This window comes from Accipiter gentilis, chromosome Z, assembly GCF_929443795.1.
Source record: "Accipiter gentilis chromosome Z, bAccGen1.1, whole genome shotgun sequence".
NCBI lineage: Eukaryota > Metazoa > Chordata > Aves > Accipitriformes > Accipitridae > Astur > Astur gentilis.
Genome location: NC_064919.1, coordinates 84,760,788 through 84,781,530, shown reverse-complemented (window position 1 = coordinate 84,781,530; position 20,743 = coordinate 84,760,788). Strand labels below are relative to the sequence as shown.

The 20,743-nt window shown below is 46.2% G+C and overlaps 2 protein-coding genes across 5 annotated transcripts in view; one reads left to right on the top strand and one right to left on the bottom strand.

Moving 5' to 3' along the window:
- Window positions 1-2,579, top strand: part of EPG5 (ectopic P-granules 5 autophagy tethering factor) — a 57,679-nt gene extending 55,100 nt beyond the window's left edge. For 2 of the 4 annotated variants that reach the window (XM_049795963.1, XM_049795962.1), the window contains exon 44: window positions 607-2,579. In XM_049795963.1, coding sequence (XP_049651920.1) covers window positions 607-789 — 183 coding nt within the window. In that variant the 3' untranslated portion in view covers window positions 790-2,579. The remainder of the gene's footprint in view (window positions 1-606) is intronic. The other 2 variants (XM_049795964.1, XM_049795966.1) reach the window with 2 other exon arrangements.
- A 3,598-nt stretch (window positions 2,580-6,177) lies between these two features.
- On the bottom strand, window positions 6,178-14,510 carry SIGLEC15 (sialic acid binding Ig like lectin 15). Its single transcript, XM_049795982.1, has 5 exons — window positions 14,459-14,510; window positions 11,345-11,728; window positions 8,875-9,234; window positions 7,837-7,867; window positions 6,178-6,447 (listed from the first exon to the last, which is right to left on the bottom strand). Exons 1-5 carry the CDS (start codon window positions 14,508-14,510, stop codon window positions 6,351-6,353), a joined length of 924 nt encoding a protein of 307 aa, XP_049651939.1. The 3' UTR covers window positions 6,178-6,350.
- Window positions 14,511-20,743: the final 6,233 nt, after the last annotated feature.

Sequence of the window (20,743 nt, the reverse complement as noted above, 5' to 3'; positions counted from 1 at the left end):
AAACCCTGAGTTCAGAAACTTTGGAACATAGCAGGTAGAAGGAATTTAAAACAAACAGGAAAAAACAGTGCTGCTGTGATTGCGCTGCTGTTCAGTGATAAAGAAGGGCTACATTCACGCTAACATTTGTTTATGTGAGATCAGGGCTTAAAAGCCCTATGACAAATAAACACGCCTTCTTCAGCATGTGTACTGACCACGTTGTTGTTTTGGTAAGTGCATGGGAATACTTTTATGAAAATCAAGATGTTCATAAGAACAACCTGAAGTGAATAGTTCAAGTGTGTCACAGTTTGTAGTTCGGTGTAATTCCCTTGAAACTATATCTTGAGTTCATGAAGTAAATATTTTATGATATTTGGGTTACAGAATACTAACAAGCCTTGATAGAACAGTTGCCGTCAGAGAGAGAACAGCTTGAAAAATACGAGTTGACTTGAGAAGCACTGTTAAGTGATTGTATTTTACAAATGTTTTGTTCCGAATACTCTGGGTTCTCTAGGAGATAAGGATCTTCTAGTGGAATTGTGCATATGATGGCTCATGAAGCAGTTTGTTATGGACCAAAGTATGCACAGCTAACAGAGTTTTCCCTTGTATCTATAGGCACTGAATGCTCTTGAATCTATGGCATCAAACAAACAATATATGGATTATCAAGAGCAGCTCTCCCAGTCTTCTCAGTTCATCAAGCATCCAGAACATTGTCTTCGAGATGGCAATAATCTCTTGGCTCTCCTTATTAACACTCTGTACCCAGAAGTGCATTATTTGGACAGCATACGATAGCAGCACTGAGCTCACAGAATCATCGTGCAATGTTGATTGCTCTGGTTTACATATAATGATGTTATTGCACAAGTAATTTTTACCTTCAGAGTTCCACTTTAAGTCAGAAGCGTGAATGGGAACTGCACACTGGCAAGTTTTCTCCTCTTAAAGTTTTCTTTCTTTTCTTTTTATTTGTAGGCCTGTGGAATTGCTTAGTTTTTGTTGACTGAAAACACCCGAGTATCTCCCTGTGTATGATGTGTATCTGAGAGGAGATACCTGAGGATAGGTGTACAAATCATTAGACAGCAAAGCTTATCCTGTAACACCTTAAGTTTTTGCTTTGTGCCTTTTTTTATTTTTCCAACGTGTCATCACTCAGGCCAGTTCAAAGTGAGTGGAGGATTGTGTGTAAAAGAGGTTTTGACGTTCTTAACCAGGATACCTCTGAATCTTACGTGAGTGTGTGTCTGGAGACTTGTGAAATCCCTGTATTTGGCAAGATAGTGGTTTAAATTTTGCCTTTTTTTTTTTTTTTTGCTATCCCACAGAAATCTGTAGTAGAAAGGTAAGCCTAAAATCTTCTCTCACTTCTGTAAATACAAACTAAAGTTTGAACTAAAGAACTTTGGTTTTCCCTATTTTCTAAATATTAGCTAGTCTGTATCCATATTGCTTGATTAAATGCAAGTAACTCCTACCCGAGTCAGGTGATTTAAATCCAGAGATGGATTTTCTGGATCCCCAGTGTCTGGGAGGGAAATAGCCAGTTATGATCATGTTGGATAGGATTCCTTAGTTCTGAAAGTTCTTTTGTTTAGGAAATACTGATTTAACAAGTGGACACCCACCACTTAATTATATTCTTTTCTGCCTAGCTGGGCATGACACGACAGGATTTTAGATGACACTGTGAAAAGGTATTTACCTTCTATTAAATTCGGTGATCACTTGTTAGAATTCTATTGCCAAAGCATGAACCACGAGCCTGTAAATGTATTGTCTCAGCTGAATGAGCCCTGGTTTTGTTGCCTTGTCTGACCATAAGATGCACTTTTGTTCAGGGAAAGCAGAAAGCGAGTTTCCCCAGTTGTTTCTCTAATGTCCCTTTTATCACCGATACATTTGAGGTGGCCCAAGGTCCTGCAGTGCCAGTCTGTACACCTCTATGAAGGAACAATGATCACTTCTCTTCTTCCATTAATTGTGCCTTTCTGTTTAGAACATGGTTACACGTTAAAACATTGGTTCTGGTCACTAGAGGAAGGAGATGTGCAACCTACTGTCTGGTCAATAATGCTTTGAAGTGTTGCTCTTAACTGTGGTTCTGGTGCTGGAGAACAAATCACCTTTTTCTTCTTGACAGATTCTGCTAACTGCGCCAGCTGGGTCATTAGATCACCTTCATCCTAATGTGGTCTTAGAGTTCTTTGCTCTATCTGCGAGCCTATAAATATATATACATATGTACATCTCTCTGTATACTAACTAGGTATTGATGCAGCATGTTTTTTAACAGACTCTTTTGGAAAATTCATGTCTGGAAGAATACATTCTGCTGCTTTTCCCCCCCCCAAAGACTTAAAAGCACTGGGTTTATTAGATTCTATGTTATTGATCAGTTGCATAAAAATGTGAAAAAGTCAGATATATATGTGTTTGACATGCACTTTTAAAATGAGATATTGTTTCAGCTGTTGAGTTTTTACAAACGTTGTATTTATAACATGCTATGTCTGCAAAGACCATGCAAAATAAAAATGAAAACCCAAGTAATTTGTGATGAACACCATGATATTTTCAACTTGCTGGAAGAATCCACATCGGGTAATAGGTAATTGTTCTTGGAGAGGAAAGTGTGACGGGGGAATGCCACACAGTCGCTCAGTTGATGAAGGTCTGGAGACTCTTCTCTTTAACATCCTGGATTTAACACGTGTGTGACACAACAGCCTGGTTTTGTGCCCAGAGCCCAGGAAGAAAGCTCATTTGTGTTTTGGCAGAAATAATGTTTCTCTGTCCTGGCAGAAGCCCCCAAAACTCTATGGTAATGTAGGGTGATGCACTCATTCTGTTCTTTCAGCACGAACAACTGACCCAGGCTGTGGAATTTGGTATTTATCCCAAATGAGGGGAAAGCTGGTAGTGTGGAGGGAAGTAGGAGAAAACTATGCCTCCAGTGCTGGTGGTCCAACATTCTTGCTCAGGGCTTTGCTGCTAGGCAGGGTTGGACCAGGCTGGGGTTACGGCTGTCAGCAAACACCATTGATGCCATCATCACATCCATTTGTCTTGACCATTGAAACAGCTTCTTTAATAATTTACTGCTTGAAATGTAATAGAAATGATGCTGTTGACTTTTTTCCCATTTCTCGATCTAGTAATTGTGAGGAAGACGACGCGTTTTGCCGTGGTTAAAGTCCTCTCTGTATCATACTATGGTAGGTCCTAAGAATTAGGGAGAACTCACCATAAGCTACAGCTTTTGCTGTATGTGTCACCTGCAAGCAATCTTCTGGCTTCTTGGTGAGCATGCTAGCAGTGGAAGTCTGAACCTGTGCTTTCCTCAAATACAGGGGAACGGTTTTATGAACTAACAGATCCACTGGCAGTTCTCTGTCGCAAATGTGAACTCCAGAGCTTGGATTATTCTCCAAGTGGTGCCCAACAGATTGACTTCTCGTTTCTTCTGGTTTTACTGGAAAGACTTCCATGTTCCCAGCATCTCCCACCCTCCCTCCTACCCTAAACTGCAGTGTTCTTGTTCACATCATAAATGGAACCAGGCAATCTCAGAAGGAAAACTGAGTTTTGTGGTGTTTCTAGCATTATAGATTGCAGTGGAAAGTGTGCCTTTTGGACAATTCATGCAGTTTATTTGGAGAATGAGTATCTGTGGCTTTTCAAATGTTTGACTCGCACAGCCGTTGTTGTACTGGGATGAATCGTTGCCTGTGGCTTGCAGATTAAGTATTTATTGAGAAAATAAGGTCAAATAGGGAAACAAACATAACAGTTGAATGTGGCATTAAATTAGTGGAACGGAGAACCAGAAGTTGAGCAGCAAGATGTGTGAAACGTGCAGACAGTGCTTCCTATGCAGGCTGCCTCTACAGCATCCCACAGGGGCTGTGGTATTGTGGTGCTGGGAGCTGGTATCGTTTACTCTGGAAGCTAAAGTGCTCAACAGAGCAATGGCCAAATCCTCCCAAACCCTGATTATGTATAAACTGGGAGAGTGAGGGGCGAAGGGGAGGAACTGGAACACACTTGTTAGGCCAGATGAGGTCAGTACTAGAAACCTCCTGGCATGTGCTGTGTTTTGTCCCTCCAGTATATACTGGTTTGAGTCCGCTGTGAGGACCAGGGCCTATCGATGTGGGGTTTCTTCCTTATGTACTGCCCGGGCGGGTGGTCTGCAGTGGACACCCACCACACCATCACCTGTGTTTGCTGGCCTGCTAATGCTGACCTGTAAGCTCTCAGGTGGCTCATCCTCAATCTTGTAGGAGTTTGGATGGGTTAAAGAGGTCCCTTACTGGGGAGAAGGACAGGATTCAGGCAAACTCATTTCTGTGCCTTTCCTGGTGTCCAGGGGTGTGATGGGTTCCTGTACCTGGACCTCCTTGTTCTCCCATTTGTTGCACTAACGTGGACTGTGCTCTGGAAACCAAGTAAAGTCAAAGTCAAACAGTACTGATCCATGAGTTTCCTCGCATCTGAATTGCTGCGGCAATTTCATGGCATGCGTTTGCTGGCAGCGCTCCGAGTGTAGGGCGCTGACAACGTGCAACAGGGCACACTCGGTGCAGCCCGGGTGGTTTTGGGGCACGAGGTCTGATGCTTCTCTTTGGACCCAAACTACTTGAGTTAAAGTAGTAGTTTTCAAGAGAAGAATCCTGTAAGCCAAGCTTCAATCCCTTAAAAAGGTAGAAATGGGTTCTCATTAATATATGTCTATAAATCATAAGGGCTCAGAAATTCAATTCAGTTTGTCCGGTTAATATTATTGATGTCTCTTTCCTCCTGTGACACCTGTGAAACTGAGCTTACCTGTCCATGACTACACCGTCTGCTATAACTTCCTTTTTATCTTTGTATCTCTTTCTATTTGTATTAAACCTGGCTTTGCCACTGCTGGGATTTTAAACTGGGATTGAAAAGATCAGGTTCAAGTATTTCCTTGCATTTATTTTTTTCTTCCTTCCCCCCCCCCCCCGCCTTGTTATCCTGGCCAAGTCATTTAAAGTTGCTCTTTACTTTCTCAGCGCAGATGTTATGAAGAGCTGAACTTTAAAATACTAATTCCCAGGCTGGGGGTGAGCTTGCAAGCAGGACCACAGGCTTGATGGTAATTCAGTAGCAGCTTGGGCTTCCAGCCAGCGGTGGTTGTTACCAGAAGCAGGATCCTTAAGGGAAGAGTTTTGGAGCTGCTGCACTGGAATGATTGCATGGAGCATTGAATCCAGTGATACAAACCTGAAAGTAGGTTCTTGTCGCTTCTTTGCTTTTCATTCTTTCTTCTCCTCTTCTATGCCAACCCATCGTTCTTCACAGCCCTCTCCTGGACCTTTGCCTGACCAAGACGCCAGGTTGACTTGCATCACCCTGTACCATAAGCTGGGTCTATTCACCTGGTCTTGGAGCACATTCCCAGTTGGGTTAGAGACTTGTCTGTGGATGACCAGAGACTTTGTAGTAGCGACTTCATTGCAGAAGAATTTGAAATGAGCAGTCAGGCCTTAAAGGATCTTTTTCATGTAATACAGAGCTGGAAACTGTTTAGAAATAATTTTGGGGGCTTTTTTTCTTTAAGAAAAAATAAAAGCCCGTTTGGTATATTGAAACATTTTCACAGCATATTTATCAAAAAGCTCTGAGATTCTGCTTGTGTGTGCACATGGCACTAGGAGCTGCAGTAGAGTTACAATACAGACCACCCTTTGCGTGTCTTGCTTTCAGCTCTACCATCTTCTGGAAAACCTTTTTCTTTTTGCTTGGGCTCCTCTTGAAAGTTAAGATTTCCTCCAAACTCTTAAATAAACTCTTCTGCAATTTAAGGAATAATAATAATAAAAAAACCAAACCAGCAGAGATTCCAGTAGTGTGTTTTTCACAGCAGATATTTGAAACGTGAAAACAGCTCACTTGCTGGCTTTCAGAAGCTGCATGTGTTTTGACAAGTGGAGTGGTGAAAACTGCTTTTTGAAGTAACTTTTGAAAAATACCAAAGCAAAAAGATGTGAGAAAATGGTGGACTGTTCTCTGCTTGCTAAGCACTATCTGATAAGGGCTAAAAACACACAGGTTGGTTAGAACTGACATCCTATGTAGATCCTCTTCTGCTCTTACAGCTCCATCCCTCTTTGTTTTCTCTTTTCTTTCTTCTGTTTTCCCTTTAAGGGCTTCCCTTGCTTGTAAGCAGCAGCAGGGCTGGAAGTCAGGCACGTGCAAGGCCTGTTTGACCTTCTGCGCATCAGTCAGCGTCAGTCTTATGTTCGCTGGGAAAAGGCACCCTTGCAGAGAGCGGACAGGAATTTGAACTGTGCAAGCGGGTGCGGATGAGACGGCCCAGGTCCTCAGCTGCGTCTGGAGGCTGTTCTTTCTGTCGGCAAAGTCTGGCCGCTGCCGTGTCTGCGGTCAAAATTCTCGTAGGTGGAGTCTTGTGGCTGTGGCCTGGCGGTTAGAAGAAGGGAATAAGGTGAAGACACGTTTCTGGTTGCTCTAGACTTTATAAGTGGCTTCAGCTAGTAGTTAAGGAGTGTCAGAGTTAAGCGTCTGCAATACTGTCTGATACGGGTCCTCCCTTCTGCAGCAGGTAGTTTTGAAGTGTTTGAGTTGCATCTAATGTTTTACATCTTAAAGCATCCAGAATGATCTCCTACACCGTTAGCATTAACTGTTCTGCTGCTCGGAGTCTCAGGAGGTTGCGACAAACTTCTCCTGAGAGGATCTGTTCTTCCAGAGCGTGGAGGAGCTTGGTTTTTAAGCTTTCATCTATGTATGTACCTATACAAATGTAATCGAGGGTGCAGTATAGTTTAGACACTGTTAAAGCAGCAAAACGGTGCTTTTGAAATTAATTATTACAAATTTAACTGTGGGATTAAATTCCCTGTTGCCCCTTTGGCTGTGTCCTGATGCTGTACGCTTGACTGTCCTGCTGAAATGCCTGTCTGTCTTGGGTAAGGGGAGGGAAGGAGACATCACATAGGGATAACTCGGGTTGGAAGGGAGCGGCCCCAGGCTGATGTAATTATGCTGAGCTCAGATACAGCTCCTTTAGGTTTAGTCTAAGGGTTGTTTTTGCATTTTAGTTCTTTGGTTTTTGGTTTTGGTTCCCCCCCCTGCCCCATCCCTTCCTGGCATGGCCACCACAGCTGTCGGGAGTGTCCAAGGATGGCGTTGTGCTGGGTAGTGGGAAATGCCAAAGGTACTGTGGGAGCGTGGTATGGATGCCAGCCAAAGAATCGGGCCCTGCCCCACCTGAGCTGACTCTGAGGTGGGCCGTTTTGCATCTCCCTACCTCTTCCACACTTGACAGATCTCATCAGCTTTGGCGCAGACCCTTTTTTTTTTTTTTTTTTTTTTCCCCCATTAGAGACTGGGGTGCAGAGGGAGGGGAAGGTTTCTGTCACACATTTTCCCCCTTTCTCGTTCGTCATTCCTCAGCCTGGCACAGACCCCATCCCGGTCTGTTCCCTGGGGTGGGTGGTGTTTTTGCTAGTTTAACTTGGCTTCCTACCATGCTCACCTAAACTTCTGCTAGCCCTTTGCTGCCGCAGCATCCGCGTGCCGTGGTCTCTCCAACCTACTGTCCCTTGTCCTTACACCAGTGGGGTCTCTTCTCAGCTGTACCCAAACCAGAACCTCCTCCCAGCGGTGCCCAAGCCTTGGTCCCTCATACCGGCTCGCTTGGCCATCACCCCAACCCTGTCCTTGTCCCAGGAGCCTGCTCTCAGGCCAGGAGGTTGTTGCCAAGACCAAGGACACATTGCGTTTCTCTCCTTAGCCATCTCTACCCTCTTGCTGGATAACATTGAGTAGAAGGCGAGACATCCTTACCGGGCCAGGCTGGATGGAGCGGAGGAGGGACCTGTGAAGTGAGAAGGCAGACGTGGGTTAGCAATGGGGTCAGAGCGAGCTGGGCAGCCAGGACTGATCTCGAGCTGTCAGGGAGCTGCGCTGGAGTGTGGTTGTGACTCTCCAGCGACTGAAGAGAAGACCTTCAGTCAGGCCTGTGGCCCTCATTGTGGGAATGGGAATTAGGCACTGGAATATAAGGAGCAAAGCATTTCTGGTTGATCTTGACGCTTCTACAGTTTTAAGACAAGCGGTGGCTTTCGCAAGGGGTTGATGTCGGACCGTCTCTACAGATCGAGTCGTGGCCATGTGACGTTTTGTGCAGCCTGAGAGGCAGAACCTCGGAGTCCCTCCTGGTCCCCTCCTGCCCACGCCAGCACACAGCAGGGGTGGTGGGCACAGGGGGGCCAGCGGCCTCGGGGCTTCTTGGGAGGTCTCATCCCTTGGCCCATGAGCTGATTTTCATCTCCTACGAGCTGGGCTTTCCCTGCTCTCATGGCCTTGGTGCAGCTGGGAGGTGGGATTTCACTAATGATGGGGACCACCTGGTAGCGAGGCCCAGATGACGATGCCCACCCCAGGAGATTAAACTGTTGTGTGGGATGCAGCAAAGGTAAATCCTGCCCATGGGCTACAGGGGAAGAGGTAGTAATTAGTCTGCTTCAAGAAAAAAAAAAAAAAAATTAAAAATTTGGTTGCGTTGGCGGTGGGTTCTCTGCTAATTGCCCATCTGTTAGTTTATTAACCTTTCTCCTCAGGTAGGAAAACTCCTGCTCCCTCTGTCTTTTCAAAGATCCCTTCCCGAAGGCGACCTCCTGTCCTCAGGCTGTGACTCAGCCAGTCAGGAGGTCCCTCTTACTTTTTCTTAGATTTCCCATTAGAAATGTCCTTCTCCTAGGGTGGAAAATCCTGAAATTGTTAAAAAAACCCAAACCCAAACAAACCCAACCCCTCCTGCCTGACTTTCTCTCCCATCTGGTCTGATGGAGGAAGACTACCAAGGGAAACAGCAATACGCACCTCCTCTTGAGAAAACGGTGAAGCTCAGTATCACCAGTAAAATGAGCACTTTAATTCCAAGCGGCACAAAGATCAGGATCAGGAAGAAGGAGCTGTCGGATGCTTTGAATTTATAGAAGTACACAGCCCCTTCTGCTCTCCCGTGGGTGTTGACAGCAGTACAGGTATATTTTCCATCGTGGGTCAGGTACCGGAGCTCCTTAGTGACACGATGGTTCATGCTGGTGATGGAGGTGATGTTGCTGTAGGGTGGTCCGGTCCAGGTCAGAGCGGGTGCCGGTTCCCCCTCGGCAGTGCAGCGTGCCTGGAAGGTGCGATCCCCGTTGGAGCTGACGGTGATGTTAATGATCCTGGGGGCAGCTGCAGAATTCACAACAGGGGAGGGAAAGCGGTCAGGTTTCAAAGGCAGGTCTAACGCAAAACACCAGGAACGAAGTCTTGGTGGACCCTCGGTGTGCTATATCAGGGTAACGCTGGGATCAAACCTCCCCTTCCTTGTTTTTTTCTCGGCACTTTCTTTCCCTAGATTTCCCCACCCTGCCTCTGTTGGATAGAGGAACAAAGGGCTTCACCCAGCAAAGCCTGGGTGCAAGGATGTGTAGTCTATTTGTGTTTTATCCCTGTAATGCTTTTTTTCTGACGTCGGTCAACTTCAACTGTTGTGACATTCCATGGTGGCGGAAGGCAGAGGTGCTGTGCTGTAAATCGTCCATGAAGAAGGGCTGCTTTCTGCAGTTGCACCGTGAATCGCAGCCCAGTACTGTCCACAACATAGGCACGGGTGCAGCTGGTGACCTTTTCGGACCGGCTGCTTTTGCAAATGGTTGGGGACAAGGCAACCACAGTGCTCTCCTGCAAGTGCCTCATGGCTGTTCCTTTGGTCTCTGACCTCCAGAGCACCCATGGCTGGTTTGTGCGAGCCCTTTGCTTGGTGCCTGAGACTTGCCAGATTTGGCAAATTATTGTCGGGAAACATTTACGCTTCTTGCTACAACCTATTTTTGATGCATTTCTCCAACCCTGTAGTGACCACCCAACAACTGGTGTAGGTTCCTGGTTGCTTTGGCATAGTACACCAATACCAAGGTAGGGCCACTAATTTTGTGTCCTGGATTTGTAGCATATGGGATTGTGTGACTGCATGAACAGTGGTAAAGATCATTTTGGGGATGCAGAACGTTAAGACATGCGCTGTTGAACATGTCATCTTTGGTTTAGTCTGCTAAGGAGGTGTAGATGACACGACCAAGCTTGTGTTTCCCATCGATCCTCCCCTCTTGGGCCTGTTGACCCATTTAATGCATTTGGTTCCTAAAGGCACTGTGAAAACTGAAGGGAACTAAATGAGTGTCCTCACGGAGGAAAAGCAGGAGTTCAATATTGATTTAATTTTTGGTCAGACTAGACAACAAATACATAGCTTGCAACCACCTACAGCACGTCTTCCCCCTTGTCTGTGTAATGCAGGAGGAGTTTGAGGCTGGAGGACTGATCCATAAGAAAGCTAGCTGTGTTAGTCGTGTGTCATGTGTCTGTGTGGTTTGGTGTTTAAAAAATAACTTTTTAAGCATTATTTAACCCCTCCCATTCATACTATCAGGGTCCATTCCCCAAATGAGAGACGTATCTTGCTGCCATCCTGCCCTGGTCATGCTGTGTGTGAGGGTGCTTAGGAGCTGCTCCAAGTGAAGGAGAGCCTTGATTATGCAGAACTTCCCAAGAAGTAACCGAACTCATCCTCTGGTCCTATCTGGATTCCCACAGTGCACAGCAGGCATAAGGCAGTTTCACTTTGCAAGGAAAATCATCCAGCTCATGGCAGCTTTGCACCCACGGGTAAGGTCTGATGCTGTTCCCGGGTCTCAGCACTCCCTTGATCCGTGAGCGCACCCCGGGACACGGGATTAGCATTTGACGTTTGTTGATATGATCTGGTTTTTCAGGCTGTTTCTACTTAATGTTTCCTGCTGCGGAGGATTTTGGACCTGTGGCACGTAGATGCCAGGTATCTTGTCTTTCCAATCCCCCTTCTCGTGCCTAGATTTGCTAACAAGTGCTCAGCGCCCAGGCTCTCCTGTTTAGATTCTGATGGAGAGGATGCTTTTATCCCCACCCCATGGGCTGCTGACCCCAGCTTGCCTCTCTGCTGCCTGCACAGATCCTGTGCTGCAGGGACAAAGTGGGATGCCCAGGACTTGGCTGGCTCTTACCCCAGCAGCCGTAGCCTTGCTATTTCCTTATCAGTTTTGTTCCTCTTCCCTTACCCGCGTTGCGCTCATCGCCTCGTACTGGAAGGCTGCGGAAGGCAATGATTATTCCCTGCCCAAATGTTATAAACTATCTGCAGAGCTGGAAAAGCCAACCCTTTGGAAGACCATTTCAGGTCAACTTCTATTACCATCTCATCGATTTCCACATCTTGTGGCTCTCACTTCCCTACGGGGTGGCTTTGGCTCTCACGCCCTCTTACCAATCAAGTGCAGCTTTATCCCATTCCTGCTTTCATACTTGTCGTGGATATCTCCGGACAACTCCACCCGACAGAAGTATCTCTCGCTGTCGCTCCAGGTCAGATTGTCAATCCTGATGGAAAGGTCCTTGTGCCGGGGGTTGCCAAGCAGTTTGTATTTGTTTTTGTAGCTGATGGCAGTCTTACAGAGCTCGCTGGTGCTCTGGCTAATGCACTTGAAAACTATTGTCCCATTGTAAGGTTCCTTGATCCTCCAAATGGCAGTGAGGGTCCGGTCAAATGTTTTGTAGGGGTGCGTGAAAGTACAGGGCAGGATAACCATCTTCCCAAGCTCACCAGTAACGTCGGATGGAACATGAACAGACCAGCCATTGGACTGCACACCTAGAAGCAAAAAAAGATATCGACACTGAGTTATCCAGAGTGTTTAAGAGGAAAATTGGGCATCCTTCCTGCATCTGCTCTGTTGTTGGTCAGAAAATGGATGCTGTGTTCTCGTGGTGGGCCCTGTGCTGCTCGATGTTCTTGCTGAGGACTTGCAGATGATTGTGCAGCCCAGTTACTGTGGCTGGGTTTGGTACCGGTCTGCACCGGAGCTCTGGGGACTGACTAGCTCATGTTGAAAGTGATTTAATTCCTAAGCAGGCCTCTTGTTTGTGGAGTGAACAATAGCTCCTTAACTTGTGTAACAGTCTTTTGCAGTTAATGGACATTTATGTGCTTGGAGGAACAGCTTACTTTTTTGTTTTAAAAAAAAAAAAAAAAAGCTAAAAATAAAAGTTTTACATGTATTGAGAAATCTGGTGGCTTTAGGCACTGAAGTGCAGGAAGCGTAGCAGCCCTGTGTTTGAGTGCGTGCACACACACACTCCTACGTTGTAGTATTTGTTACGCTGATCACTTGGTTGCATTACCCCTGGGGAAGGGAGTAACAGCTGATGTTTCTAATGATCAATGCTGCGATCACCACGAAGTAGCATCTTACTCCTAAGCTGTGACAGGATCTGAACGAAGACTTGAAGATCATTTTACACAGGCTGGTGAGAAAAGGCAAGTTCTCTGTATCAGCTCCTGCTGTAGGACAGGACTTGGCAGTACAGACAGCATCTCCCTTTTAGCAGAGCATCGCTGCACGGACTCTAGCTGTCAGGATCTTCCCAGACAGGCCTTGTCCTGGCATCCCGGCAAGGGAGATCCTGAGTTTTCTAGCTGAGATGTCACAAACATTGGTTGGGATTTTGCTCTCTTGGCCAAATTAGGTCACAGTAACTCCTGTTGCACTCTGGGGAGCTGAACCTTGCTGCCACCAGAGCCAGTCTGATCATTTTTGTCCAGTGATGAAAACAGCCTTCACCTGAATGGATGCTCCCTACCTTTGAAATATATAGGGAAAACTCAGTGTCTCATCCATTCCTCTTCCCCAGGAACCAACAGCATCAACAAACAGCACCTGCTAAGCAATGCTTTCCATATAGCTATGTGTATCTATCCACTGTCTTGCTAATTGCAACAGCTGTAGCAGCAGATTGTGGCTTCAGGAATGTCTGTGGCTATGTTCCTGTCTTATGAAACTCACTTGATGGCTTCATTAAATCAACACTTTCCCCTCAATAGCTGAGAAAAACTGCAAAAAATGTAAAGGCATCCTGTAAGTAATTGCCCTCCATTCCTGGTCTAGCTGGCTTCGCTCTGGTCTGCAGGTATTCAGCTGTTGGGTTACTCATGTAAGCTCTAAGATAAGATTTGTTGCTTGTTCATATATCTGTTCTCCATAATACTTGACAGATACCTCAGTGGCGGTGCAGCTTGTATTAATCTATTGTGCGCTGCACAATGGACAAAGGCCAATGTAGGACCGGTTCTCTGCCATTAAGTTATTTATGTGGAATCAGTGCCCAGCCAGTATTTTGATTACTGAGATTTGAAGTCGGGCTGCCTTGTCATTCATTATAATGATACGAATACCTTTTGCAGCCTAGGTAATCTAATATACAAGGCTGCACGGCCACAGGACCTCTAGGAAGCTCATGGACTTTGAGCACAAGGACCTGGCAGTGAAAACAGAAAATGCTATTGCTTTCTAGTTTATTTCATGTTATTTTGGTTATTTTACAGCATGTCACTGTGACTCTTACTTTTGGAGAACTGCAGATCATGTGCTTTGGAGTATGATTTGCTTTTCCCTGCCACCTTTTTGGTTTGCAATTTTTTTTCCCCCAGTCTTAAGCAAATAACATTCTTTTTAGCACATAAACATCCCCTTTCCCTCCACATGAGAAATAATGTTAAAAATAAGTGCTTCTAATGTTACCAGCTCCACCCATTTCTATGGAAACACAGTTTGCCTAGGTTATGAGTGGAGGGAGTTGTCAGCATCTTGTGTATAATTTAACCTTAAAGCTTCAGCATGGTAGGTCTTCTGTGGCTTCCTCCTGCTAATATCCAGCCTCCATTTGTTCCTGGAATTAAACCTTTCACAAGAAACAGGGAAGGTTGTAGGTAAATAACCTACACACCTTACACAAGGTAACTCCCCAAAGCAGTTGTCAGGTCAGTGGACCTGTTGGTTGTCAATGGAAAGATCATGAAGACAACAAGATCAAGAGCTGGAGACCACCACAGACACTAGCCTTGCTCTAGCAAACAGTTTGACAGTATATCTAAGCAAATCCCGTTGAGTTTAATGGAACTTAAGTGCATACTTGAAGATAAATGTGAGTTTAAGTGCTCAGTGGAACTGGAGCAAATTGTGTTTGTTGCATAATAACTCCTAGGAATTGAAATGGGATTTCTGGTTGGTGATGGAAATGCTGCATCCAACTGAAAATGCACAGGAAAAGTTAGATGAACTCCTTAGGCAAGTTAAAAAAGCAAAAAAAAAACCAACCCCAAAACCCACCCAACCAAAGACCTCTCTGACAACTGCAGAGTCAAACCTTTGAGTTTTTCCAGTATTCTTGCATGCACCTGGAATTTCAGGATCATTTTAAGCAGTGCAAGGGATGGTGCAATTCTTGAAGAGTTTATTATACCAGGCAATTCCACGGGTACTTTGACTAGAGCACAAAGAAAAGTCCTGATCAGACAGGGATTCGTGGGAAGCCCAGAACTCACCCTTCCTGGAGATGCGAAGGAGGCACAGAAGAAACAAGCCGAACTCTCTCATGCTGGTTGACGTTCTCCACTGAGGTTTATTGGCAAACCAGAACCCGTCTCTATTACATCTGAGCTGCTGGTCTTGCAGTCACAAAATGTTTTTCCAGGGTTGGAAGAAGTTGTGGTTTTCCTCTCCCTGGAGGGAATGAGTTGTCAAGCTGAACCAGCTCTGGATTCAGATATTAATAGTTTTGTGGTCAGTCATGTGAAAAATACACCAGAGGGAATCGGAGTATTACCATTTTCCAGCTAAAGGAAGGGGACTGCAGATTGAGGCTGCAAACACCCACTCTGTGTGTGTGATGGGGCAAGAGGGGATGGCTTTCAAGTGCTACCAACTCACCAGTCTGGGGAAAATCCTTACAATCTGTTTAAGGAGGTGGTAAACAAGACCCTTGCTCTCCTGGCTTGAGGCAGTTCTTCCTCCTGAACCTGGAGCCTGCAAGCCGACTGTGCTTTTAGCCCTTACGCTCCCAGGTTGTTGTCATCCCTGGGTGTAAAAAAGAAAAAAACCCAAAAACCCAAACCAAACCCTTCCTCTTTGGAAATAATCTGAGCACTTGTGCCAAGGTTCAGCGGTGGAAGAGCGCTCTGGTGTCTGCTGGTACCCTGCTCTGTCCAGACTCCCGTGACCCCGATGATTCGCGAGCTGTTCTCCTCCTCGTCGTTAGTTTGACATCAGCTGAGCTCCAGTTTTTGCCCAGAATCCTTGTGCAAATACTCACTCTTTCCTTCTGGGTTTAGCTTTAGCAAGCTTTCTGTGCGGTTTGCTAATCTGCGGAGCTCGGGGCTTGTGGAGAGCGGACCGTGCTCCCCTCCACATCACCTCCCGTACGGCGATCCCGTGACAGCGTTAAGTTTAACCTCGGTGCGTGGATTCCCCATCGGGTCTTACCTTGCGGTTCGCTGCTTTTGCTTCGGACCGGAGGGAGGGCTGATGTCCGACTCCCTTTTCCCATTTCAGCAGCTACGCTTGCTGTAGGGTCCCGCTGCCTCTCTCCTCCTTGGGGACGGGGACAGCAGCACCCACACGATTCCCGCTGTAGGCAGCGGTGGGTGTTCAGCCGCTGGAGACCTCCCAGACCCGATATTAGAAGATGCCGCTGAGTCGCTGCTGCTGCTTTTGCCGTGCCAAGAGCCAGCGCCTTCTTCCAGCAGAGATAGCAGGGTTCCCCTTTGCTCCTCACCTCTTCTTAAACTCTCCACGTATGTTCTTTTCTTAACTTGTTGTGCAAAAGGTCCTAGAAGAGGGACTTGGAGATTTGGTAGTATTAAGTGTGTTTGTTGCTTTCTGAATCCTTTCTTTGTTCTGGGCAAAGTTAGAGTGTCTGTAAAGGGAGGGATTTTTTGTTCTCTCAGACTTTCTAGAGGAGGCTTTGAGAGTACCTAGCTGTTATTTACGGTGGCTCGGACCTGTTGCTACTCAGCAGAGGGTGGTATTATTTCAACTAATGACTTAGAGCCCTGCTCAGTCCCTGTGCATGTCCTCCTTGAGCAGGAGGATCGGAACCCAGTGCCGTAACTACTTTGCAAACTGTCCTTAGTAGCTGTAAAAAGTAATATGTGCCCTTGTCAGCAGAGAAACCTGAGGGTATGGGTGGTGGAACAGTGAACAAGAGACCTGTATCCTTGTCCCATCTGCATTATGAGCCTTTTCTGTGCACCTTCCTCGTTTTCCTCCATATACTGTTTGATTTTATTTATTTGTGATGTAAACTTTTTGGTGTTGTGACTGTCTTTAAGCATTTCACCACTCATGGCACAGTGGGGCTCAATGGATTGAAGTAAAAGATTAAAGTGAAATCTATGCCAAAAACATGTTGTTGCAGTGAAGCATAAATGATTATGTAAAGAATAGCTGCCATTAATACTTAGTATGAACCTCTCCCTCTCTAATGTTTTACTCCAGCATCTCCTAGACAAATATCTGGTAAGTCAGTGCAGAAGTAATGAAACCTTTGAGTTTTATCATTGGACTGATTTTCTTTTCAGACCATGAGATAGCTATTTGCAATGAAGCATTTTAATGTTTAAAATACCGAATTGAAAACGTGTAGCTGTAAATGTTCACAAACTATTTGAATCAGCAAAAAAATTTTGTAAACAAAACCATCCATGGCCATATGATCCACAGACTCTGTTATCTGTGACCTTTTTTTCCATTTCTGTGCTTAAGTAGTATTTAAGGTTTTTGTAAGGGAAGCTGCTTCTGGTCCAACACCAAAACCAGGAGGTCTTCCATATTCATCAGGTGCTGGTTTTCTTCCTGGTAAATCTTTTTTTAAGGGCTGTAGGTAATGACAGCAGTTGTTATGTTACTTTACTAATATCTTCCCTCAGTGCTTGTACAGAAGCAACAATCACAGATCTGGTTCCAGAGACGCACCAGTTTCTGGTGCTTTCTCGTGCTATGAAAATACATGGAATCTGGAGAAAGAGAGGGGAGTGGAAACTTGTGGGTTTTCCCACTCAGAAAATGGATGAACCCATTTAAATAAATAGAACCTTTAAATAAAAACTAGAGGAACCTGTAAATACAAGTAAGTAGCAATCGAATGTAGGCCAGTGGCAAATTTTCAGCTAAAGATGGGGAGCTATCTGCCCGTCCTGCCAATGGTATGGCCAATTCGTGCCGTGCTCTTTGGCAGCTGAAGGGGAGTATCTCACATCCCCATCACCTTCACGGCTGTGTCTGGTCCGATGAATAGCAGTCCTGGGGTTTTGAAGGTTATCTTTGGAAGATGGTACCGACTAAATCAAATTGCCTTCAGCGAGAGCCAATGTCAGCCTTTCCTCCCTGGATTTTGCCTCCTCTGTCTGCCCTGAAACTGGGTGACGGCTTCATGAGGCACCGAGAAAGTAGAGAGGTGTATGGTGTCTGGGCGTTGCTTTGACTGCATTAGTGGCACTGTACGGAGTTACATACCATACCATATAGGCTGCAATTTAAAAGTGTGATCTGATGGAGAAAGTAAAGAAACATGAATGTTTTACAGGGCCAGCAGCATTTCCCAGCTCCTTTTAGCTTTTCCCTAGTGGCTGTCTTCTCCTAAAGGTTAGCCTCTTGTAGAATGTTCATCTCTCCTAACTCCCTGAGAAATTCCCGCCGTGTTTTGTGACGGATGGTTGGCAAAACTTGCAGGGCAACCCAGAAGCATGCCAGGATGATTTCTGAGCAGATGCGCCCTCCGTTCGGCGATACCCCTTGCACCACGGACGTTGGCAGGCAGTGACTTATTAGCAGAGCCCTTTGGACTTGTCAGAAGCTGCTCCATGCCACCTTGCACGCTTCTCCACTGGCCACCGTGTTAAACTGGTGTGACCTCTGCATCTGTCTGGTCCTGGGGGGGTTTGATGTGCATCCAGGTTGCGACACGTAGCTGGAGATGAGCACGGCAGAGCTCACGCCTCCCGGTCCCAGGTTTGTCGCTGAGGACCTGAACGATGAGCTTTTCTGTGTGGCTGTACCTGTGCTGACAATGCACCCACTTATTCAAGGACTAGAGTGAAACTGGTTGTTCTCCCTCCCTCCCTTTGGGTCTTAGTTTCAGCTCCAAGGTTTTCTACTTCAATTACTTCAGCGGCATGTGTAAGTCCTGCCCCTAGTCCTTCAAGTGTGCCCATCTGCACACGTTCGACGCAAAAGCTTTATATTTTGTCAAATCTGGCACTTTTCCCTGAAGGGATTGGGTCTGTGAAGTAGCTGGGAGGTGAAGCTGGAAGGCCAGAGGAATTTTCCCTCTGCCCGAGCTCTGCCAGCTGAGCAGGAGAAAGCCGAGCCGTGCTCCCCTTCTCAGGGAGCTGCTGTGGGCTGACGATCCGTCCTGTGCATCCACTTCATCGTCACCAAGCTAGAGGGAGAAAAAAATTAACAGGCATGCCTACAGTGGAAGGAAAGTACAAGGGGTGGGAGGAATGGAGGGTGTCAAAACCAGGCACCGTTATTGTAGAAGACACTGATCCCGCTTCTTGGCATTGAGTGGTGCTGCAGAACATGGTCACCACTGCGTCAAGCTCCTGCTGATCCAATTTGAAAATCTACAGGTTCAGTCGCTCGCCTGTGGTGTTTGCTCAGCCCCTTACAAATGCTCCTGACCTGAGAAACTCACCTCCTGGCAGTATCATCGCTGCAAGGTCTTGAGCTGTTCCATCACCAAAGCTGCAGCGGCAAATTGATGGAGGAGCACCAGGGGTGCTGGTGAGCCCTTGTTGCCTCTGGTGAACATCAGCTAAAGAAAGTTAAATGCGTATTTGGGTAATTTTCTCCTAGTGGGCAATTACTGTATGAAAACCATAGCTTGCATCTTATTATGGTCAGAGCATCATGGATGGAAGAAGAAATAGGAAGCATCTCTCTGGTAAGTTGTTGTCTGTTGACTTCTGCAGTCACATCCGTGTATTGAGATGAAGAACGGGTCTGATTTCCCACACCTGTGCGTTTCTGTCCCTACTGCTGCCTGTTCAAAGCCTAGTTCAAAAGCTAGGACCACGAAGAACTGTGTTTGGAACTCCTGCAGACAGGCAGTGACATGGGGTGCTCAACTTTGCCTTGTACCAAGGTGGCTCAAAGCCTTTGAGAGAATGAACCTGGGGCCAACGATACTGCTGGTGCTTCTCCAGGCAGCACTGGAGCTCGGGATAAGGCAACTGTTTACTATAGGCTTGCAGAGTGGGGTCATCTCTCCTCAGCACTAAACTGGGTCCTAAGCTTAACCAACAGTGTAGATACCCCCTGATTTAATCACTGCTTTGCCCTTAAACGCCTGATGTGGCCGTTCAGAATGGCCAACCTAGGAGACCTTTGGCTCACAAGGGATATATATGGACTTGCGTTAATAATAGCAATAGAAAGTTTTAGGACTGAACGCAATGCTGCTCAGACCCACGTGAGGTTACCAACCACTGACTGTCCTCCTCTACCCTGGTCATCCTGTCACCCAAATAAATACTAAAGGTCTGGTCTCTGTGTGACGCTGGGATTAGCCTGAGCAAGGGGATGAGCCAGCTGGCAAAAAAGAGACACTAAACCTCTCCTTCAGCCTAATCCGAATGACGTGTCTGATTAAAGGCTCTTAAAATGCCACCAGAAAAGAAGTCGCTGCCTACCCTTCCTACTGAAAGTGAGAGATTTATGTGCTCTGTCTTTCCCTGCTGAATGAGCACAGCTGGCGATTTAAGAGATTTATGCTCCTTTAGCTGTAGATTTCATAGCCCTTCTCAGGGATGAGAGCTGCAGCTTGGGAAGGAGCGTGGGCTGGTTATACCCATCAGTCCACACTATATCTGAAGCAGGTCCTGACCTTTCCCTTGACACAACGCTCTTGGCCAGTGAAGCAATGGGACTGGTGCACGGTCTGAGCTCTGGTCCCCACCACCTCTGTGCTGTCTCACTTTGCAGACTCAAAGCAGATTCAAAAGCACTTAGACTTAGATCTGCGGCAATGAAGAGAAACGCCCCTTTCGAGGATGTGCCTCTGGAGAATACCTCTCTACCTCTTGATTTTACTTGCAGCCTTCCTTGCCTGAGGTCCTGTACCCAACCTCTCTAGAGTGAAGTTTATTGTGGCATCTTCTCCGAGAAACGTACCATTCTGTTGTCCTTTGTCCTTCCTAATGTCCAATAGCCTATAGCGTTTCACTGATCCAAATGCAAAATGTAACCATGATGATGATGATGTTGGTTTGGTTTTTTTTTTTTTTTGTTGTTGTTATTTGGGTTTTTTAAATTATTATTTATTTTTGTTTTAACTTTGGTGTCCCAAGCTGTCATGCATCTGAAATGCGATTAAGGCCTGGGTTGTTCAGCCATTTCTCCTTGCTCACTGGCAGACTTCAGCTGAATTTCTCCTCCGTTCTGCTGCTGCGCAGCTCCAGAAGTGCTTCGACTGCTCCTCAGCCCACCCATGTATAAGTGTCAACCACAGGTTTTCCATCCTGCATGGGTATGTCGCCATCATGCTTGCTCTTAAATATTGCTCGACGCGTGTTTGAAAGCGATAGCTTTCAAGGGTGAGTTGTCTGGCCAGAGGAGACCACTGCACAATCTAATCCGACCTGGCATATAACTTCTAGTATAACATAGATTGTTTTCAGCCATTTGCTCCTGAACCGAATTCCAAAATTTGGATTTGACCTAGGTACCGGGTTACCGTGTGTGGTCGGAGGGAGGGAGGGAAGGCACAGCTCTTGTAGCCCCTGCCCAGCCACTGGGCAAGCGTGGGAGGAAAGGCGAGTTGCAGACGT